At 41.0% G+C, this 20,168-nt stretch overlaps 1 protein-coding gene across 3 annotated transcripts in view; it reads right to left on the bottom strand.

Annotated features, from left to right (window-relative positions):
- Positions 1–2,289: 2,289 nt before the first annotated feature.
- znf326 (zinc finger protein 326) overlaps positions 2,290–20,168 on the bottom strand; it is a 38,103-nt gene continuing 20,224 nt past the window's right edge. For 2 of the 3 annotated variants that reach the window (XM_072273407.1, XM_072273409.1), the window contains 8 exons: positions 15,254–15,294; positions 13,703–13,799; positions 13,502–13,616; positions 8,314–8,461; positions 6,674–6,776; positions 4,756–4,886; positions 4,122–4,217; positions 2,290–3,106 (listed from right to left, as the gene is read on the bottom strand). In XM_072273407.1, the coding sequence (XP_072129508.1) occupies positions 2,867–3,106; positions 4,122–4,217; positions 4,756–4,886; positions 6,674–6,776; positions 8,314–8,461; positions 13,502–13,616; positions 13,703–13,799; positions 15,254–15,294 (971 nt within the window). In that variant the 3' untranslated portion in view covers positions 2,290–2,866. The remainder of the gene's footprint in view (positions 3,107–4,121; positions 4,218–4,755; positions 4,887–6,673; positions 6,777–8,313; positions 8,462–13,501; positions 13,617–13,702; positions 13,800–15,253; positions 15,295–20,168) is intronic. The other variant, XM_072273408.1, reaches the window with a different exon arrangement.

The following is a 20,168-nucleotide window of genomic DNA, read 5'->3' as shown; positions in this document are numbered from 1 at the left end:
CCTGTAAGAAGTTCGTTACGTTCTCCCTGTGACTGCGTGGGTTTCCCTGGGTGCTTCTGTTACGTCCCACAATCCAAATATGTACCAGTTGGTAGGTTAATTGGTCATTGTAAATTGTCCCATGATTAGGTTAGGAATAAGTTAGGGGATTACAAGGCAGCACAGTTCAAAGGGCCTATTCTGCACCGTTATCTCAATCAATAAATAAATAAATACAATTTAGCATTAATTTTGAGAGGACTGGAATATAAAAGAAAGAATGCAATGCTGACACTTTATAAGGCATTGGTCAGACTGCGCTCTGTATTGTGAGCAGATTTGGGGCCTCTCATCTAGGAAGGGATATGCTGGCAGTGGGGTGGGTCCAGAGGAGACTCATGGGGTTGAGGAGCATTGGACGGCTCTGGGCCTGAATTCACAGGAGTTTGGAAGAATGAGAGGGAATCTCATTGAAGCCAGAATATTGAAAGGCCTGGAATGGAAATGGAGATTATTTCCTATAGTGGGGGAGTCTGTCACCAGAGGGAACGCCTCAGAAAACAAGTATGTCTCTTTAGAAGAAAGATGAGTCAGAATTCCTTTAGCCAGAGGGTAGTAAATCTGTGGAATTCATTGCTACAGAAAGCTGTGACGCCCAAGAGGTTGATAGGTTGATTAGGGCATGAAAGGTTACACTGAGAATGCTGGAGAATGGAGTTGAGAGAGATAATGCATCAGCTAATATCAAATTACAATGTGATGGACCAAATGTCCTAATTCTATTCCTATGTCTTATGATTAGAGGATAAAAATGGATAAGTGACTTGTGTTACGGGAAGTGTTATGGTTACGGGTAGAATGGAGATGAGGGGGAAGTAGTAAATCAGCCATGATCAAATGGCAAAGCAGACTTTACAGGTCAAGTTGCTTAATTCTGTTCCTGTTTTATAAGAATTCAGGATTGAATTCTGCTTTATCAACATATAGTATAAACACGAACCAATTTTTAAAATAGGCACTGTTCAACATTCATTAATGATTCCCTTTTGTTGCAGAAATTGTGCAAGGGTTTAGGATCAAGCCCTCCTGCTTATCAGCTCACTCCATAAGTTCTTATCCACTTAGATATAATCCACAATATGCTAAAAACCTCGGTCTAACCGATCCCTAAATTTTCAACATTGAAAGAAATAAACTCATCATTCCCATGATTATGCATGCACTCAAATTAACCATGTATTTACGGCAAATTCTCAGTGGTGCTAAAAAACTGGAAGCTAATTTTGGTTTAGATCACTTGTATGAGAATGCAAGGGTATGATCAGTCAGTTTGCAGTGGATACAAAAATTGGTAGTGTCCTAATGAAGGTTTCAAGTTGAGTAGAGTGGGGGCAGCTAGAATTTAAAGCAGCACATGTAAGGTGATTCCCTTTGAGAGTCCAACTCAGTTGTGACACATAATCAACGGCAGAAGCCTTAAAAGCACTGACATACCGGGAGACCTTGGGGTGCAAGTCCATTTTTGATAGCAGCAACACGGTTGGTCACAAAAACAAGAAGTAGGTTGCATGCTTGGACTGAGATACTCAGTACAAGGTTGGTGCACCATGCCACTGTTGTACAAAACATTGTTTACACTACACTTGGGGTATTGTGTACAGTGCTAGTCACACTGCAAGAAGGATGTGATAGCAAGAGAAAGTGCGGAGATTCACCATGATATTGCCTGTTGTAAGGAGAAGTTGGGTAGGCCAAGATTATTATCACTTAAATATAGGTGGTTGAGGAATGGCCTTACAGATTTACAAACCTGAGGGACATGGGGTCGAGTTTCCCTTGTTAGAAAAGACGAGAGCTACAGGAAACAGCTTAAAAGAGAGGAGAAAAATTTAATGGAGATGTGAGAGGCAAGTTCTACCCTACACCCCCAACCCCAGCAATTGGTGAACATTTGGAATGAACTATCAGAGGGGATTGTACAGGACAGACACTTAAAAGAATGACAATTAGACAAGTACTTGAATAAAAAAGGAGCAGATACACAGGAAAATTGGATTAGTGCAGAAGGTGAGCATGGTTGAGGTGAGACCAGAAGGGATGCACATTTCTATGATGCTAACCCAGTACAGCATCCTTTCCTTTGTATTCCACCATTCAACTCATGTTTCTATTCAATTGCTCAGCCTGGAAGGTCATGAGTAAACATTTACACTTTCTTCCAGTTTTAACTAGTGCTAATTTGTTCACAAACCAAAAGATTACATATCTGCATGTATTATTCTAAATTTTCAGCATTTGCAGAATCTCATGTTTAAGATGATGTATCTAAAACTTTTTTTATTCCCATTAATAGCATACAACAGGCTTCACATCAGTGAAAAGATGATTAAGCCAAGCTTTGACTTTACAACGTGGGAAAACAAGCAAAACCTTTTTAATGTAAATCAGTAGCTAAGCAAATGCATTCTAAGTGATTACAATAAGAGATTTTAAGTAAAAATTGCATTGCTTCCTTGCCTTCCTAAACTATGCAACAATAAGCCAGGTTTCTAACAAGTTTCTAAACACTTGATGCACCAAAATGCAGAAGTTCTTTAAAAGACACATTGTTTCATGTTTGAGAACTCAGACCTATTTGAACATCTTTTCAATTATACTTAAGTATTTCCTCCAATAATACATGGTTCTTTATGGAAAACTAATCACTAATCTGTTAACAAAAACAAAACATTAATAGACTGCAGAGAAAGCATTGTGATTACAAATTAGCCAAGGCATATCAAACCATCACAACAATGCTTGTGAGGATAGTGGGGAAGCATCTTTCTCATTACTGCTGCACTTTTATAGAATCAGAATGAAGGAAACTACATGCTTTCTGAAGTTGCTACTGGTCAGCAGGCTCAACTGCCTCTTCCCCCATTTCCCCTTCATTTTCCTCTTGCACCGGTGCCTGATCATTTGATTCGTCTGCCTGGAATTCTTTCTGCTCTTGTTTCTCCTCCTCCTTCTCCTCCTTTGGCTGCTGCTGTTCAAGCTCTGGCTGCTGCTGCTGCTCCGGCTGCTGTTCCTGCTGCTGCTGTTGTTGCTGCAGCTGCTCTTGCGGATTTTCAAAAGGATTCTCACCCTATACACAAAGTTAAAAAAAGCCACAATATGACAAAGTCATAGGCTTCTACATATGCTGAAGACAGATTGGGCTGGACTAAGCCAAACATGCTGTCCTCCTGTATGTGAATTTCCAACCTAAGCAAGCTTAATCCAATAGCCATATGATCCAGTCACTATCAGTGATGAATATAACCTTAACCAGAAAAGATATGGTAACCCCGCCATCCCGAGGGAAGCTTCCCAACGGCCTTCAGTCTGGACAGACACTGATTCAGCAGCTAATGGGAATACACCAGGCAATTCTTAATTTTCCTTATCCAATTTTACAGACTGTTATGGGGTTTCTGATCAAAACAAGGACTCTGAGGGGCATTTCCATACCACTGTTAGTGGAATAGAACACTGTCAGGAACGCTGCTGAAGGGGTCTAGGCTGAAGCATAAAATAACCCAAGCTAGTATCTGATCAGCCTATAAAATAACTCCCAATTTTAGCACAAGTCCTTGCTAAGGTCTTTGAAGAATAGTTGGTCGAAAGAGATGCATAGAGCTATATAAGCATTTAAACAGATAGATGAATGAGCAGGAGATAGGGGGATGTAGACCATCTGCAGGCAGGTGGCATTAGCTACATTGTCATCTTGGTCTGCATAAACACGGTGCGCTAAACCAATTACTCAGTAGCCACAAAACAGATCTTAATATTTGCAGAAAACGTGAAATTTACCAGCACATTCATTTCTGCAAGCTTTAACATTAAATGAGGTTAAGTGTTGTGGATACATTTGTCCATCTAGCAAATCTACAACCACCTTTTTATAATTACTAGGCCAAGATCCTAAAACTGACTTTGCATCATTATTGGGAACAATGAACCCCTGAATGTGGCTTGGTATTCAAGGGAACAGAGGTACCAACAATTTTCTGGGGATATAGGAATAGAAAATAAAAGACAATAGCAATATCCTCCACCATATTACAAAAAATTTAAGAGGTCCTACTTGTTAATACAGCAAACATCACAAAACTTACCTTAAGGAAGAGCTCAAATTTAGCCTTTACAGTTGGGTTGTTCAGCATGCTACTGGCTGTGAGGAGACTCTCCCTTCTAACTTGGTCATGATAATTCTGAAATAAAGAAGAAAAATCAGCACTGAAAAAGTGACACAGGTTTAAAAAAAAAACACAAATTACTCTACCTGCACTTGAAACTTAAGTGCTTATTGAGCAAAATTCTTAGAAGCACAGGCCATAATGAACTTAAGATTTAGCTTTAAATTACTCTAGTCTGGGCAAACATGCAAATAAAACTTTATCTTTCAGACTAGTTTCTGCCAAACTGCTGTGGATTCCCGACCCAGTAACAGTAATTATTTTAAAAACTCAGCTGTCATTTACAAATTTTCCCATCATCTTACCCCACCCATCTCTACATGTCCATTCAAGTGCTTTGTTTCTCCAAGCAAAATTAAGACTTCATCTTATTCCCCTCCATTTAAAACTAGTATATCACTTGCCACACAATGAGTATTACAAATCAACCCAATTTGCCTTTTTGACTATGAAAATTTAAAATAAGACTGAAAATATTTTAAGAATTTATTTTATAACCCTTAATTATGGGACCAAATACAACTAATTTTCTTTATCAAGGGGAAATGTATACCTTCTTGCTATTGATATGTTCATTAGACTTCAAATGCTGCTGTACAGAGTGAAAGAGGAAAGGAATATAGGTGTTGCAGACAGCGCACTGAACAGTTTCAACCTTTTTCATTTGATCATCTGAAGAAACACCTTAAAAACAAAGCAAAATCATTTTTAATAAAGCAGTAAGTACTAAGTAATTACAACTAGAATACTTGAATTTCAAATGGATTTGGAAATTGTAAAGCTGTGGAACTACTGGAATCTCTCCTGTAAAGTACTTTGACCATTCTATGGATTGGAATATGAATATGGAATTCCAGCAACTACAAGTGAACAGAGATGCATGTCTAAGCCAGGATGGTGTGCGCTTTGAACTTTTGGGATGGGCTGTCAAGAGTAGCTTAGGTGAGTAACTGTGATATGGTCCTCAATGCATCGAGTATCATGAACACGCACATGTAAAGAAATTCAGAGCATTTTGCATTCAACTTCGGTTTTTCTTTTACACCAGGGAAGGCGACCCACAAAGGGAAATCGTGGAGAACAAAATAATTTTAACTGAGTCTTTACTAACTATAAAAAACTAAACGTAAAATATATCTGATTACTTCTACACATTAGAATAGTATCAGACATCTAAAAGCAGTTCAAAGACCCTTTGACAGCATTGAGCTCTGGATGGCAGCAAACATTTCCAACTAACATGGTTTCATGAAAATGATTCTTTTAAGGTTGTGGCAGTTTAGCTCAAAAGGACCATAGGAAACAACAAACTCTGATAACTGTGTTTTGACATGGAGTTCAGTATTAAGGAAATTTCCATGACATGTTCTCTCTGCAGCCAATTCTTATTCAGAATCAATGGAAGGTTATGTTCAAAGCAGTTCTGAAGTTAGTCACTTGCATTGCAAAAGCGCACATTCAAGTGCAGGACTTAGCAGGCCACAGGTGCCTGGTCTGACCGTACACAGCGCTGAGGTCATGCCACAGTATTGGAGATCCCGTTCACATTACGAGGACTGATGCCAAACATAAAAACTTACTCACTGACAATGTTGACGAAGTAATGTGCACTCCCATTTCCTTCTATCAGCAACTTTGCTGGTCTATGGCCTCTGCTTAGATTGGGTGCCAAATGCCTCTATGTCCCAAATCCTAGCAACCTATCCACCCACATACATAATACTCAGCAGGTCGGGCCGGAACCCTTCCTCAGGACTGAAGAGGGAAGGGGCAGAGGCCCTATAAAGAAGGTGGGGGAGGGGAGGGGAGGGTTGATAGGTTCAGTTGAAAAACCAGTAATTTGAAAGACGAAGGGGTGGGGGAGGGGAAGCAGGGAGGTGATAGGCAAGAAAACAATGGGTAGTAGGAGGCGGAACCATGAGGGAGGTGATAGGCAGTTGGGGGAGGGGGCAGAGTGAAATAGGGATAGAGGAAGGGAGGGGGAGGGAATTACCAGAAGTTGGAGTATGCTTTGTCTTTCAAATTACTGGTTTTTCAACTGAACCTACCAACCTTCCCCTTCCAACCCTCCCCCACCTTCTTTATAGGGCCTTTGCCCCTTCCCTCTTCAGTCCTGACGAAGGGTTCCGGCCCGAAACGTTGACTCATCATTTCCACGGATGCTGCCCGACCTGCTGAGTTCCTCCAGCGTGTTGTGAGTGTTGCTTTGATCCCAGCATCTGCAGATTATTTTGTGTTTACATAATAGATTAGCAAGGACATGGAGAAAATATGACTAATGGTCTGGATCTATACTGACCAAACCACCACAATGGCAGTATTTTCATTAGAACTCAACAGGCAAGGCAACTTGCATTAGAATTGTTTGGGGTTAATCATTACTGCCCATCACTAGGGTTTTAAAGCTTTGCTCTTTACACCTTTAACAGAATTACATGGGCTTGATTACAAAGATCCAATATGTAGCTTACCCATCAAAACATCCTTGGAAAGCTTCTGTGCCGGCTCCTTTTGTTCCTGCTGTTGCAGCTGTTTGCGAGCTGCAATTTTCTTATTCTTGTTCACCATAGATGCCTAATATAAATAAATTTTAAGTTAGAGATTTAGTTAAAAGGTCATGATAACAAATTTGAAGTTAGCAATGGGAAAGATAGTCACCAGACCCAGTCCTCTAGCTTCCCACTCATTTTTACTGTATTACATGCCCTCTCTTTCACACAAGTATTACATACTCTCTCTTTCACACAAGTATAACGACCTTGAAATTAAATGGTAACGCAGCCTCTGGAAAATAAAAAACTATGGATTTGAATACCATAGGCAGTGTACACCTCAGTCAATACACCAACACTGGAGTACTAAGTGCTGCACTCCAAGATGCCCTTCTGGCACTAAATTTAGATATTACATTAATCCTGTAAATCTCAATGAACCAATCAAATAAGCTGCTGGTACTTTGGTCAAAATTCTATCTCAGTCACACCACTAAAACATCCAAGTGGTCTGAACATTTTAGTAGAATTATGTACATACAAGGCCATTTTACAAATCATTCCAATTCTACAATTACATTACTGACAATTTTCAAGGCTCAACGGACAGGATCAATTTACACAGTAAACTACAGCTTTTAACACTGAAGGAACAAGTGCCACAGGCTGGACTTCTTCCACACAGACGACCATAAAGAGCTGTGAAGTAAAAATATCCGTAATTACACTGTTCAGTATTCAAGCAGTGCTCGCTCTAGTCCTTCAGAACAGAGGAACAAGACTTTCAGTAACATTTATAACCGAAGAAAATTTTTATTGGAAGACTATATTAGATGAATAATGAATATCAAGAAATATTAATTTACTGGGTTCTGCAAAACAAAACAGAATACAAAAACTCTAACTTAGCCAAATCCCAGGAAGTAATTTTAAAAATGCCCTTCAAGCCACTCTGCCCAGCAACCTGCGATTTAACCCTAGCCTAATCATGGGACAATTTGCAGTGGCCAATTAATCTACCAAACAATACACCTTTGGACTGCAGCACCCGGAGAAAACCCATGCAGTCACAGGGAGAACATACAAACACCTTACAGACAGTGGCAGTCTTGTGGTAGGTGTCAGCTACAAGAATTGTACTACTTAGACCCAAGCCAGAAGTTATGGTTTTAGAGGATTAAGCACAATGGCCACTTCATATAAGAGCATGATCCAACACTAATCTCTCAGAGATAAGGGAATGTAACAGATCACCATTCAAAACAGCAAGCGCCAACAAACAAAAAGAGTAACTTCATTATTTCACTGTTACTTGTCAAAACGTGACTTCAGTGGCACTGGGATGTGTTGAAATGCACTGCACAAATGTAGGTCCTGTACTTTTCATGACAGTACATCTGTGCATGCCTTGTGGTGCTAATGAATATCAACATTCATTCCACAGAACAGGGTGTTGAACTAAGTTCCAGTGTGATACGAGAATCATAGCCAATATACAAACCAGAAAGACAAACACAAAACTTGTGCTACTGAAACAAATTTAGTGACACCAAAACTGAATTTTATAAATACTAGCTTTTATCTTCAATTCTAAATGCTTTCAAAGAGGAATAACCTACATGAAGAAAATCTGCAGCTCCTTTGTCAAACTGAATGTTCTTTGCAATGAAATCAAGAGTTTCCTTATGGTATGGAGTTTCCAGGTGAGCCTCAATCTCTTGCTCCTCTGTAGTTCGAAACTTACAAAGGGAGCATGTGAATGCATTCCTTTAAAAAAAAAAGAGAAATTCTTTTCAGTTGCACGACTTGGACAAAAATTTCCAAATCCTATAAATTGTAGATCAATTTGAAGGGACAGGAAGTTTGTGCTTCCTATTCCTCAGTAGAGTCTAATGCTTTTCTGGTTACATCCAGCCAAAATCTAGCTCAGGTTCACTATACTTCAGAAAATTCAAATGTCATATACTCACACAGTTCATTTAAAAATACAGTATCAAAACTTCGAAAAGTTTTGTAACCAGTCTTCATCTGGTAACTTCAGGATTTTATTTGTCTCTGATTTAAACAGCAGAGTGGAAGGGAGGGTTAGCAAGTTTGCAGATGACACAAAGGCTGATGGAATTGGGGATAGTGTAGGTTGTCGTAGATTACAATGGGACATTGACATGACACAGAGCTGAGCTGAGAAGTGGCAAATGGATTTCAATCTATAAATGTGTGAAGTGAATCACTTTGGAATTTGAATCATCTCAACGCAGTATATAGCATAATTGGCAAGATTCTTAGTAGTGTGAAGGAACAGAGGGATGTTAGAGCCCATGTCCATATATACTTTAAAGTTGCCATGCAGGATGATGATTTTATAGATGAGTACAAGTTGATGAGGGGAATAGATCGAGTGGCTGCTAGAGACTTTTCCCAGGGTAAAAATGGCTGATGAGGGGACATAATACTAAGCTGATTAGAAAAAAGGATGGGGGAATGTCAGAGTTAAGAGTTTGTTTCATATACTCAGTGGTAGGTGAGTGGAACACCCTACTAGGACTGGTGGTAGAGGCAGATACACTAGGGGCATTCAACAAACTCTTAGGTTGTTTCAAAAAAAAAAATGGAGGGTTATGTAGGAGGGAAGAGTTAGATTGATCTTAGAGTAGGATAAAAGGTCAGCACATTGTGGGCCAAAGGGCCTGTATTCTGCTGTAATGTTTTATGTTCTTAACCCTTTCTGACACTTACTTGCTGGCCACTAGCTTTACTGTTTCTGACATCAAATTTCTCTAAGTCTTGGCATTATCATTTTTATTCTCTCTTCGTTTTATTTCTCTGCAAGAACTGCCTGGAATATTTCTATACACAAATGCTGCCTCACTGCAAAGTTATTCCAGTGTTTTTTCATTTTATCTTTACAACATTTAAGGACAAGCAGATGTAGTTTAACCTGCAATGAACTAGTGCTCACCACATCCACTCTCAACTTCAGGCAGTTAAACACACTGCTTAATTTTCAAAAATACATATTGACCAAAAGCTATTTCTTTACTATAGTTAAATTTTATTTGTTAAATATACAATTAGTATCCAACTCTCCACATTTCAGAAAGTGCAACACGGCTGATTATTTTTTGGAAGTTAAATACAAAGGACAAGCAATAACAAATTCACCTACAAATATGCAAACATGACTCTTGGAAAACTTATTCCTCGTTTCCCCTAGTGCTTTCAGTAATAAATTCCAGAAACCCTAAATTCATGAAATATACTTTTAGTAATGTTTCAACTTAAATAGAGCTTTGACCAGCAGTTAATCCGGACAGCAGAAATTTGGAGCGGAGGGGACTTCAATCAGGTGCACCACTCGAGGATAAAAGGCAGGAGCGGTTCACAGCAGCGTAATAAAGATTTGGCCAATCAGCGTTTGGGATTAATTAGCATGAGCAAATTAAAGGAATGCAGGGGCCAGCGCAGGGGCCAACATCTTGAGTGGACCCAGAGTGGTGATCTTAAGGCTTTAGCACTTTGAGGCTTCACTCAGAGAAAGCAAAGGAAAGAAAAGCAAGTTCTTTTTCCCCTTCTCTTCTTTATATCTTCTCCAGGTAGGTAGAGATGACAGGCAGGATAGTGCAAAGCTCCTCTTGCGGGCTGTAGGAAGGCAGGGAGACCTCCAGTATCCCTGCCCACAACTGCCAGAAGTGCATCCAGCTGCAGCTTCTAACAAACCGTGTTGAGTTGGAGGTGCAACTGGATGAATTCAGGATCATTTGGGAAGCCGAAGGCCTGTGTCCTGCACCTTGGTGCAATTACCTTTCTCTAAGTCTTATGTATCAACCCTTCAGTCTCCCAGATGACCATCAGTTCATCCACTTCCAAAGATGCAGGACATGGGCAACTGGGTGACAGTCAGGAAGGGGAAAAGGGTTAAGGAGCCAGTTCAGAGCACCCCTGTAGACATTGCCCTCAACAGGGGTATCACTTTAAATACTGCCAGGGAAGGGGCTGGGGGAGAGAATGACCCAAGAGAGGAAAGTCACTGTAGTTGGGTCTGTCTTGCACTCAGTCTGCTTCTGTGATTCAGACAGGAAGGGGGAAGAAAAGGCATGCTGTGGTGATGGAGGACTCGTTAGTTAGGGAAACAGACAGAAAGTTCTGTAACGATAACAAAATTCCCAGATGGCATGTTGCCTCCCAGATGAGATATCTTAGATTGAGTCCTCGGCCTTCTTAAGTGGGAGGGCAAACAGCCAGAAGTTGTGATCCATGTAGGTATCAATGACATGGGTAGGACACGTGACAAGATTCTGCATAGGCAGTTCAGGCGCATAAGGCACAGGATATATCTCCTAACGAGGAAGTAGTGTTCTAAAGGAAAGATAACACAACCTTGGCTAACAAGAGAAGTCAAAGCCAACATAAAAGCCAGAGATGCAATATAATTAAGCAAAGATTAGTGAGAAGTTACAGGATTGGGAAGCTTTTGAAAACCAACAGAAGGCAACTAAAAAAGGTTGAGGTAAAGATCGACTATAAAAGCAAGCTAGCCAATAATATTAAAAGAGATACCAAAAGTTTCTTCAGATACATAAAGTGTAAAAGAGAGGTGAGAGTGGATATTGGACTACTGGAAAACGGTATCGGAGAGCTAGTAATAGGGACAACGAAATAGTGGACAAACTGAATAAGTATTTTACATCAGTCTTCACTGTGGAAGACACTATCAGTATGGTGGAAGTTCCATGTACCGGGGCATGAAGTGCAGGAATACAAGAGCAAGGAATGTGATGTTGAGGCGTTATAAGGCACTGATGGTGCCTCACCTTGAGAATTGTGAACAATTTTGGGCTCCTCATCTAAGAAAAGATGTGCTGGCATTGGAGAGGGTTCGAAGGAGGTTCACAAGGATTCTGGGAGTGAAAGAGTCATCATACGAAGAACATCTGATGGCTGTGGCCTTGAACTCACTGGAACTTAGAAGGATGAGGGTGGATCTCATTGAAACCTTTCCAATATTGAAAGGCCTAGACAAACTAGATGTGGAAAGGATGCTTCCCATGGTGGGGGAAGTCTAGGACAAGAAAGCACTTAGAGGGGGTCCATTTAAAACAGAGATGCAGAGAAATTTCCTTCGCCAGAGGGTGGTGAATTTGTGGAATTTATTACCACAGAAAGCTGTCGAGGCCAGTTCGTTGGGTGTACTTAAGGCTGAGATTGATAGGTTCTTGACTGGACACAGAATCACAAGGTTATGGGGAGAAGGCCAGGGAGTGGGGTTGAGGAGTAGAAAAAAAAATCAGCCACAATTGAATAATGGAGAAAACTCTATGGCGTTCGGCACGGACTAGAAGGGCCGAGATGGCCTGTTTCCGTGCTGTAATTGTTATATGTTAAGTGGTCTAATTCTGCTATGTCTTATGGCCTTATGGTCCAAATGTGTGAAGTCATAATTAGATGGAAACTGAAATGTCTGAAGGTAGATAAGTCACCTGGACCAAATGGTGTGCATTCCAAAGTTCTGAAAAAGATGGCTGAAGTGATTGTGGAGGCATTAGTAATGATTTTTTCAAGAATCACTCTTCAAGAAGGGAGAGAGGCAGAAGAAAGGAAAGTACAGGCTAGCTAGTCCGACCTCAGTGGTTGGGAGATGCTGGAGTCGATTAAGCATGGGTCTCAGTGTACCTAATGGTTTTGTTGCAAAGTTTGCAGATGATATGAAGTTAGCTGGAGGGCAGGTAGTTTTGAGGAAGTAAACAGGAAAGTGACTTCGACATATTAGGAGAATGGTAAAGAAATGGCAGATGGAATACAGTATCAGGAAGTGTACGGTCACACACCTTGGTAGAAGAAATAAAAGGGTTGACTACTTCATAAATGGAGAGAAAATACAAAAAACAGATGCAAAGGGACTTGGGAGTTTTTCTCTAAAGGTTCATTTTCACGTTGAGTTGGTAGTGAGGAAGGCAAATGCAATATTAGTATTCGTTTCAAGTAGACTAGAATATAAAAGCAAGGATGTAATGTTGAATCTTTATAAAGCACAGGTGAGGCCTCACTTGGGAGTATTATGTGCAGGTTTGGGCCCTTTATCTTAGGAAGGATGTAAAACTGGAGCAGGTACAAAGAAGGTTCACAAAAATGATTACAGGATTGAGTGGCTTGTCATATGAAGAGCATCTGATGACTCCGGGCCAGTATTCACTAGAATTCAGAAGAATGAGGGGTGACCTAATTGAAAACTTATCGAATGGTGAAAGGTCCTGATGGAGTGCATGTGGAGGGGATGTTTCCTATGCTAGATAGATACTTTACTGATCCCAAAATGAAATTACAGTGTCACAGTAGTATTACAAGTACACAGATATAAATATTAGAAGTTGAAAGAATAAAAAACAAGTTACCGCATATAGTCTAAAAGTGGGGAGTCACCACTTCCCCAACTATAGCTTGACTCATAAAGGCTATGGTGAGAGACAGTAAGACCAGAGGACAGAGCCTCAGAATAGAAGGGCATCCTTTGAGAACAGAGATGCGGAGGAATTTTAGCCACACAGTGGCAAATTTGTGGAATTCTTAGCCAAAGGCAGCTGTGGAGGCTAAGTCTATGTATATTTAAGGCAGATATATTCTTGATGGTCAAGGCATGATGGGATATGGGGAGAAGGCACGAGATTGGGGCTGAGAGGAAAATTGGAACAGCCATGGTGAAATGGCAGAGCACAGACTCAATGGGCCAAATGGCCTACTCTGCTCCTCTATCTTATGGTCTTAAAAGGTTGTTATTTTTCTAAAAATGGGTTCTGTAGCATTTACACATACCGGTAATCCTCTCCATACTTTTCAGTGTTCTTCTCACGCCTGCGTCGTTGCTTTTCTCTTCTTGCCTCAAGTTTCTTTTTCTCCTCTTCATCTTCGGTATCAGGTTTCTTTTTACCTTAATTAGAATAATTTATTTCTTTGAAAACTCTGTAGGAAAAATAAGTGACTGCATACTTTAGGGAAAGACTCGAACCAACTTACCCTCATTTTTGTCAAAGCATTCATATGCATCTGGTTCATATGCATCTTTAGTAAAATCTTCGTCCTTCAGTTCCTGATCTGTACCTGATGCAGGAGTCTGTAAACAGTAATTTTGAAATCTTAATAGAATAGAATAGTACAGCACAGTACAGGCCCTTCGGCCCACAATGTTGTGCCGACATTTAAACGTTGAGAATTATGATGAAATTTATTAAACTGCTATTCAAATATTAACCCAAAATGCTGGAGGAACTCAGCAGGCCAGGTAGCATCTACGTACAGCTTGCAAGGATAAGTCCCAGAAGGGAGATCAGTGGAGAGGGAGTCGCATAGGGAGCGATCCCTGCTGAAAGCAGAAAGTGGGGGAAGGGGAGGAAGGAAACCACCAAACACATCTTTTTTCCCACCACCCACCCACCTCCCAACTTTGTGCTTTCCGCAGGGTTCACTCCCTAGGCGACTCCCTTGTCCATTCATCCTCCCCCCGATCTCCCCCCGGCATTTATCCTTGTAAGTGGAACAAGTGCTACGCCTCCTCCCTCACCACCATTCAAAGCCCTAAACAGTCCTTCCAGGTGAGGCGACACTTCACCTGGGTTTGTTGGGGTCATATACTGTGTTCAGTGCTCCTGGTGTGGCCTCCTGCATATTGGTGAGACCCGACATAGATTGGGAGACTGCTTCGCCGAGCACCTACGCTCCGTCCACCAGAACAAGCGAGGTCTCCGAGTGGCCACCCATTTTAATTCCATTTCACATTCCAATATGTCCATCCATGGCCTCCTCCACTGTCGCCACACTTAGGTTAAAGGAACACCTTATATTCCGTTTGAGTAGCCTCCAACCTGAAGGCATGAACATTGATTTTTTATATTTCCAGTAATACCTACTGCCCCCTTTACAATTTCCCATCACCCTTTCCCCCTTCTCATGTTATCTCCTTGTCCATCCATCACCTCCATCTGCTGCTTCGCTCCCCCACCCCCCAACCTTTTTCTCTTCCTTCCCTGGCCTTCTGACTTCTTCATCAATTTCCTAGCTCTTTGCTTCATCCTTCCCCCTCCAGGTTTCACCTATTACCTTTTGTTTCTCTCCCCCTCCCCAACCTTTAAAATCTACTCCTCAGCCCTTTTTCTCCAGTCCAGCCAAAAAGTTTCAGCCCAATATGTCAACTGTGCTTTTCTCCATAGATGCTGCTTGGCCTGCTGAGTTCCTCCAGCATTTTGTGTGTGTTGCTCAGATTTCCAGCATCTGCAGATTATCTCTTATTTGTGATTCAAATATTAAACTTTAATAATGTCACAGGAAAACAAATATTTGATATATGGTGATTGGCAATATTTACACAAAGTAAATTGATGTATTCTTCATAATTATTCCAAAAACAAAGGACATCACTGTGCAGTTTTCAGACTGATACCTTATGTTATAAACATTCAGTTTACTGAAGATGCCCTGCTTATTTAGCAGTTGATTACAGACAAAGTGATATTTAAGCATTGTTAAAAGAATATCTAAAATTGAAGATTTTATCACCCACGTCTTTGATACCTTAGATTCTCCATTGTTAGCCTGGTTAGCTGCCTTGGCTGCTGAAATTAAAGAGAAAATACAATTTCATTTAATTGCAACTACCCCATACAAAAATAAATTCGAATACAAATGTTAAATTTTAAAAATTCACAATGAGTCACTAAGTTTTGGATTTATTGCATGCTTCTAATTAGTCTCAATAAAGTGACAATAAGCAACTGACTTTCAATCTCCATGAATCAAGCATCAGCTGGGAAAACTACTGAAAGGCATATAGCTTAAGAGAGATCAGCGTGTAGCAGTTAGTGCTGCTGTTCCAATGCTCCAGCTACTGAAGTTCAGTTCTAACCTTTGAAGCAGTGTTGAGTTTGGATGCTATTAATGGCCATACGGATTCCTCCTGAATGCCCTAGTTTACTCTCAAATCCCAAGGTCATGCTTGTAGATTACATATTGGTGATACCTTTAATGTAGATGGATGACAAGAGAATCAGGGAGGAACTCAGGGCTCCCAGAGGGAATAGGTTACAGGGCAGTGAGTGAAATGGGACTACTTTGCTGGACACCAGCACAACCATGACTGTGGTTAAGTTGGCACCTACATACAACATTCTTTCAGTCGACATCTCCTGGATAGATCATGAAACCATACATTTCACTTCCTTTGTCTTTTATATTTGTTTTTAGTCTTGAATGTGATTCTGGAACTGTTGGAGTCTGTGATTAGCAGTCTGGAGATCATTTGGGCAGTTCAGGGCTCGGCAGTCTCTGAGAGGATTCCAGAAGACATGCAGCATGTGCCAACCTCATAGCGTGCAGGCTGTGGGACAGGGCAGTGTTCAACCTCATTTCGCACATTAAAGTGAACAGCAAGAATGAAACATCAAAGCGAACGTGGAAGGTGAGCACCGGCTGCCTGCATTTTGATCGCCGGTGGGACTGCTCACTGCCGGAGAGGGAAAGGCCTTCAGCTACGGCCAGAGAACATTACCCTAGTTTTCTGCTTTTTGGATATGGTCTTGACCCCCCCTCCCCCAGTCTTATAGTTTTTATATCCTGTGTTTTTCACCTGATCTTTCTCATTCTTTGTGTGTAGCAATGGGAAATTTTGGGGGTCAAGGTGCCTGTTCCATTTTTGTGCGAGGAGGGGGGATTGGGGTGTCAATGATCGTGCTGCTGTGCTTTTCTTTTTTGGTTTCATGGCCATCTGGAGAAAAAGAATTTCAGACTTGTAGACTAGGTGAGAAAACCTAGTTGAAAGGAATAATTGACGAGTGCTCACAGGCTGTCGAAGAACGCTCAGTGATTTACTCCAGTGAATTCCACAAACTGCAATTATTGTATGCAAGCAGCATGAAGAATGAACACGTGGATGAAGTAAACCAACAAGAGTAGGCCACCTGGCTGCAGTTCTCCCTTTCAATGACTTCAGGGTTGATATTATACCTATATTTTGCCACATATTCAATTTCTGTCGTATGCTTCGTGACCAAGCTTCCAGACATCCAAAGATTTACCAAGCCCTGAAGTTTCCTTGCATCTGTCATAAATGGCCAAAATCCATCCACCACCAGATTTCTGAATGGACAATGAAACCATGAACACTACCTCAGTATTTCTTTTCTCTCTTTTTGCAGTACTTTATTTGATATTTTAATATAGTTCTTACTGTAATTTAGCTTTTATGTATTGTAATGTACTGTTGCCAGAAAAAAACAAAACCCACCATGTATGTCAGTGATACTGATTCATTATATTGAGATTGACCCCTGAAGCAATACACTTCCATTTTCTCCTCAAAGCCCACGTCTCCTGGCTCAGAGTCAAACTTGGATATAGGTCACACAATCCATCCGTTCAGTCACTGTTACAGATTGCATCCAGCTTCAAACTATGCAACATTCCAGAGTCTACTAGCCGGATATCACCCATGTGCCTGTTACGTTATCCTCAATCTAGCCCAGAATATCATATTCAATTTAAATTATCTCCCTCTCAAAGGCGTTCTGAAACTCCAAATGTATCACCAACTGGTTTGTTCTTTTCTGCTAAAAGGAAAACACTGGATAATGTCAAGTGTGACTTTCTTGTCATAAATCCCTATTAACCCTGCCAAATCCAATTATTTTGGAAGTTTTCTTACTCCTTCAATTATATTTTTCAGTGGAACCCTATTAAAAGATGATAGAACTGGAGATACACATTATAGCTACAATAATGCTTGAAGTATTCTACAGTTGTGTCTTTCAAACACAGGACATGTTTTGGGGGTTTGTGGATAGATCACTTGCTACAAAATTTGCAGGTCAGACTGCATTTACTGCAGCACTGACCAGCAACATGAATCAAACTCATAGTCAGCAGCAACTCTTGTAACAACGGATGCAGGGGGAACTGCTGGAAAACTGAAATTGAAGTTGAGGAGGACTTCATAGAATGCATCCGTGATGGCTTTCTTAAGCAATATGTTAGTGAACCCACAAGGGAAAATGCTACCTTAGATCTAGTCCTGGGCAACGAGACAGGTAAGATTAACGATCTTGTAGTCAGGGATCCTCTTGGAAAGAACGATTATAGTATGATTGAATTTCGCATACAGACAGAGGATGAAATAGTTAGATCTAAAACTAGTGTATTATGCTTGAACAAGGGATACTACAACAGGATGAGAGAGAAGTTGGCTAATGTGGAGCACAGGCTATTTGGCAGGACAGTTGAGGAACAGTGGAATACTTCAAGAGAGATTTTTCACAGTGCTCAAAAGTATATTCCAGTCAAGAGTAAGGACTGTAAGTGTGGGGACAGCCAGCCTTGGATAACTGAGGAAATAAAAGAGAGCATCAAATTAAAAGCTGATGTGTACAAAGTTGCAAAGAGTAGTGGGAGACTGCAGGATTGGGAAAACTTTAAAAAGCAACAAAGAACCACTAAACAAGAAATAAGGAAAGGGAAGAATATGAAAGTAAATTAGCAAAAAAAATTTTAAAAACAGCAAAAGTTTTTATAAATATATAAAGCGGAAGAAGGTGGCTAAAGTCAGCGTAGGTCCCTTGGAAGACAATAAGGGGAAATTGATATTAGGTGATAAGGAAATGGCTGAGGCACTGAACAACTATTTTGTGTCGGTCTTCACGGTGGAGGACACGTCTAATATGCCAAAGAATGATGTTACAGATGAAATGGGAGGTGAGATCCTTGATAAAATCACTGTCACTAAAGAGATAGTGATGAGCAAACTAGAGGGCCTGAAGGTAGATAAGTCCCCTGGTCCTGATGGGATACATCCCAGGGTGCTGAGGGAATTGGCAGAGGTTATATTAGACACATTGGTAATCATTTACCAAAACTCTCTAGACTCTGGACAGGTCCCAGCAGGTTGGAAGACAGCAAATGTCACGCCACTTTTTAAAAAGGATATAGGCAAAAGACGGGCAACTCTAGGCCAGTGAGCTTAACATCTGTAGTCGGGAAAATGTTTGAAGCTGCCATTAAGGAATAGCGAAACATTTAGAAAAGAGTGGTTCCATTAGACAGATGCAGCATGGAATCAGAAAGGACAGGTACTGTTTGACAAACTTACTGGAGTTCTTTCAGGATGTAATGAGTGCAGTGGATAGAGGGGAACAGGTGGATGTCGTATACTAGGGATTTCCAGAAGGTGTTCAATAAGGTGCCACACAAGAGACTTAAAAATAAGATACGGATGCATGGAGTTGGAGGAAGTGTATTGGCATGGATAGTTGTTTGGTTAACCAATAGAAGGCAGAGAGTTGGTATAAATGGGTGTTTCTCCAGTTGGCAGTCGGTGGTGAGTGGGGTGCCGCAGGGGTCGGTGCTGGGCTCGCAGCTGTTTACCATTTACATTGATGATTTGGAAGAGGGGACTGAGTGTAGCATTGCAAAATTTGCTGATGACACTAAACTGAGTGGAAAAGCAAATTGTACAGAGGATGTGGAGAGTCTGCAGAGGGATATAGGTAGGTTAAGTGAGTGGGCCAAGGTCTGGCAGAAGGAATACAACGTTGGTAAATGCGAGATCATCCACTTTAGAAGAAATAATAGAGCAGATTATTATTTAAATGGTGAAAGATTGCAGCATGCTGTTCTGCAGAGGGACTTGTGAGTGCTTGTTCACGAGTCGCAAAAAGTTGGTTTGCAGGTACAATAGGTTACTAAGAAGGCAAACGGAATGCTGGCTTTCATTGCTAGAGGGATTGAATTCAAGAGCAGGGAGGTCATGCTGCAACTATACAGGGTACTGGTGAGGCCGCAACTGGAGTACTGTGTGCAGTTCTGGTCTCCATACTTGAGGAAGGATATACTGGCTTTGGAGGCTGTGCAGAAGAGGTTCACCAGGTTGATTCCAGAGATGAAGGGGTTAACCTATGAGGAGAGATTGAGTCGCCTGGGACTATACTCTCTGGAATTCAGAAGAATGAGAGGGGATCTTATAGAAACATACAAAATTTTGAAAGGGGTAGATACAATAGAAGTAGAAAAGTTGTTTGCATTGGTAGGTGAGACTAGAAATAGGGGACATTGCCTCAAGATTCAGGGAAGATGATTTAGGACAGAAATGAGGAGAAACTGTTTTTCCCAGAGTGGTGAATCTGTGGAATTCTCTGCCCCGGGAAGCAGTTGAGGCTTCTTCACTAAATATATTTAAGATACAGTTAGATAGATTTTTACATAGATGGGGAATTAAGGGTTATGGGGAAAAGGCAGGTAGATGGAGCTGAGTTTATGGACAGACCAGCCATGATCTTATTGAATGGCAGGGCAGGCTCAATGGGCCGGATGGCCTACTCCTGCTCCTTTTTCTTATGTTTAAGTTGAGTGGTGCTGCCAATGGCAAATGGTTACAGAATGTGTGGCATCCTTACTGATGCCATGCCAGCATGGTGTCCAAACTTCTCCACAGTTGTAAAGGCAA

Source organism: Mobula birostris, chromosome 12 (genome assembly GCF_030028105.1).
Source record: "Mobula birostris isolate sMobBir1 chromosome 12, sMobBir1.hap1, whole genome shotgun sequence".
NCBI lineage: Eukaryota > Metazoa > Chordata > Chondrichthyes > Myliobatiformes > Myliobatidae > Mobula > Mobula birostris.
Note: the sequence above shows the minus strand (reverse complement) of the source record. Positions and strands in the feature narration are given on the sequence as shown.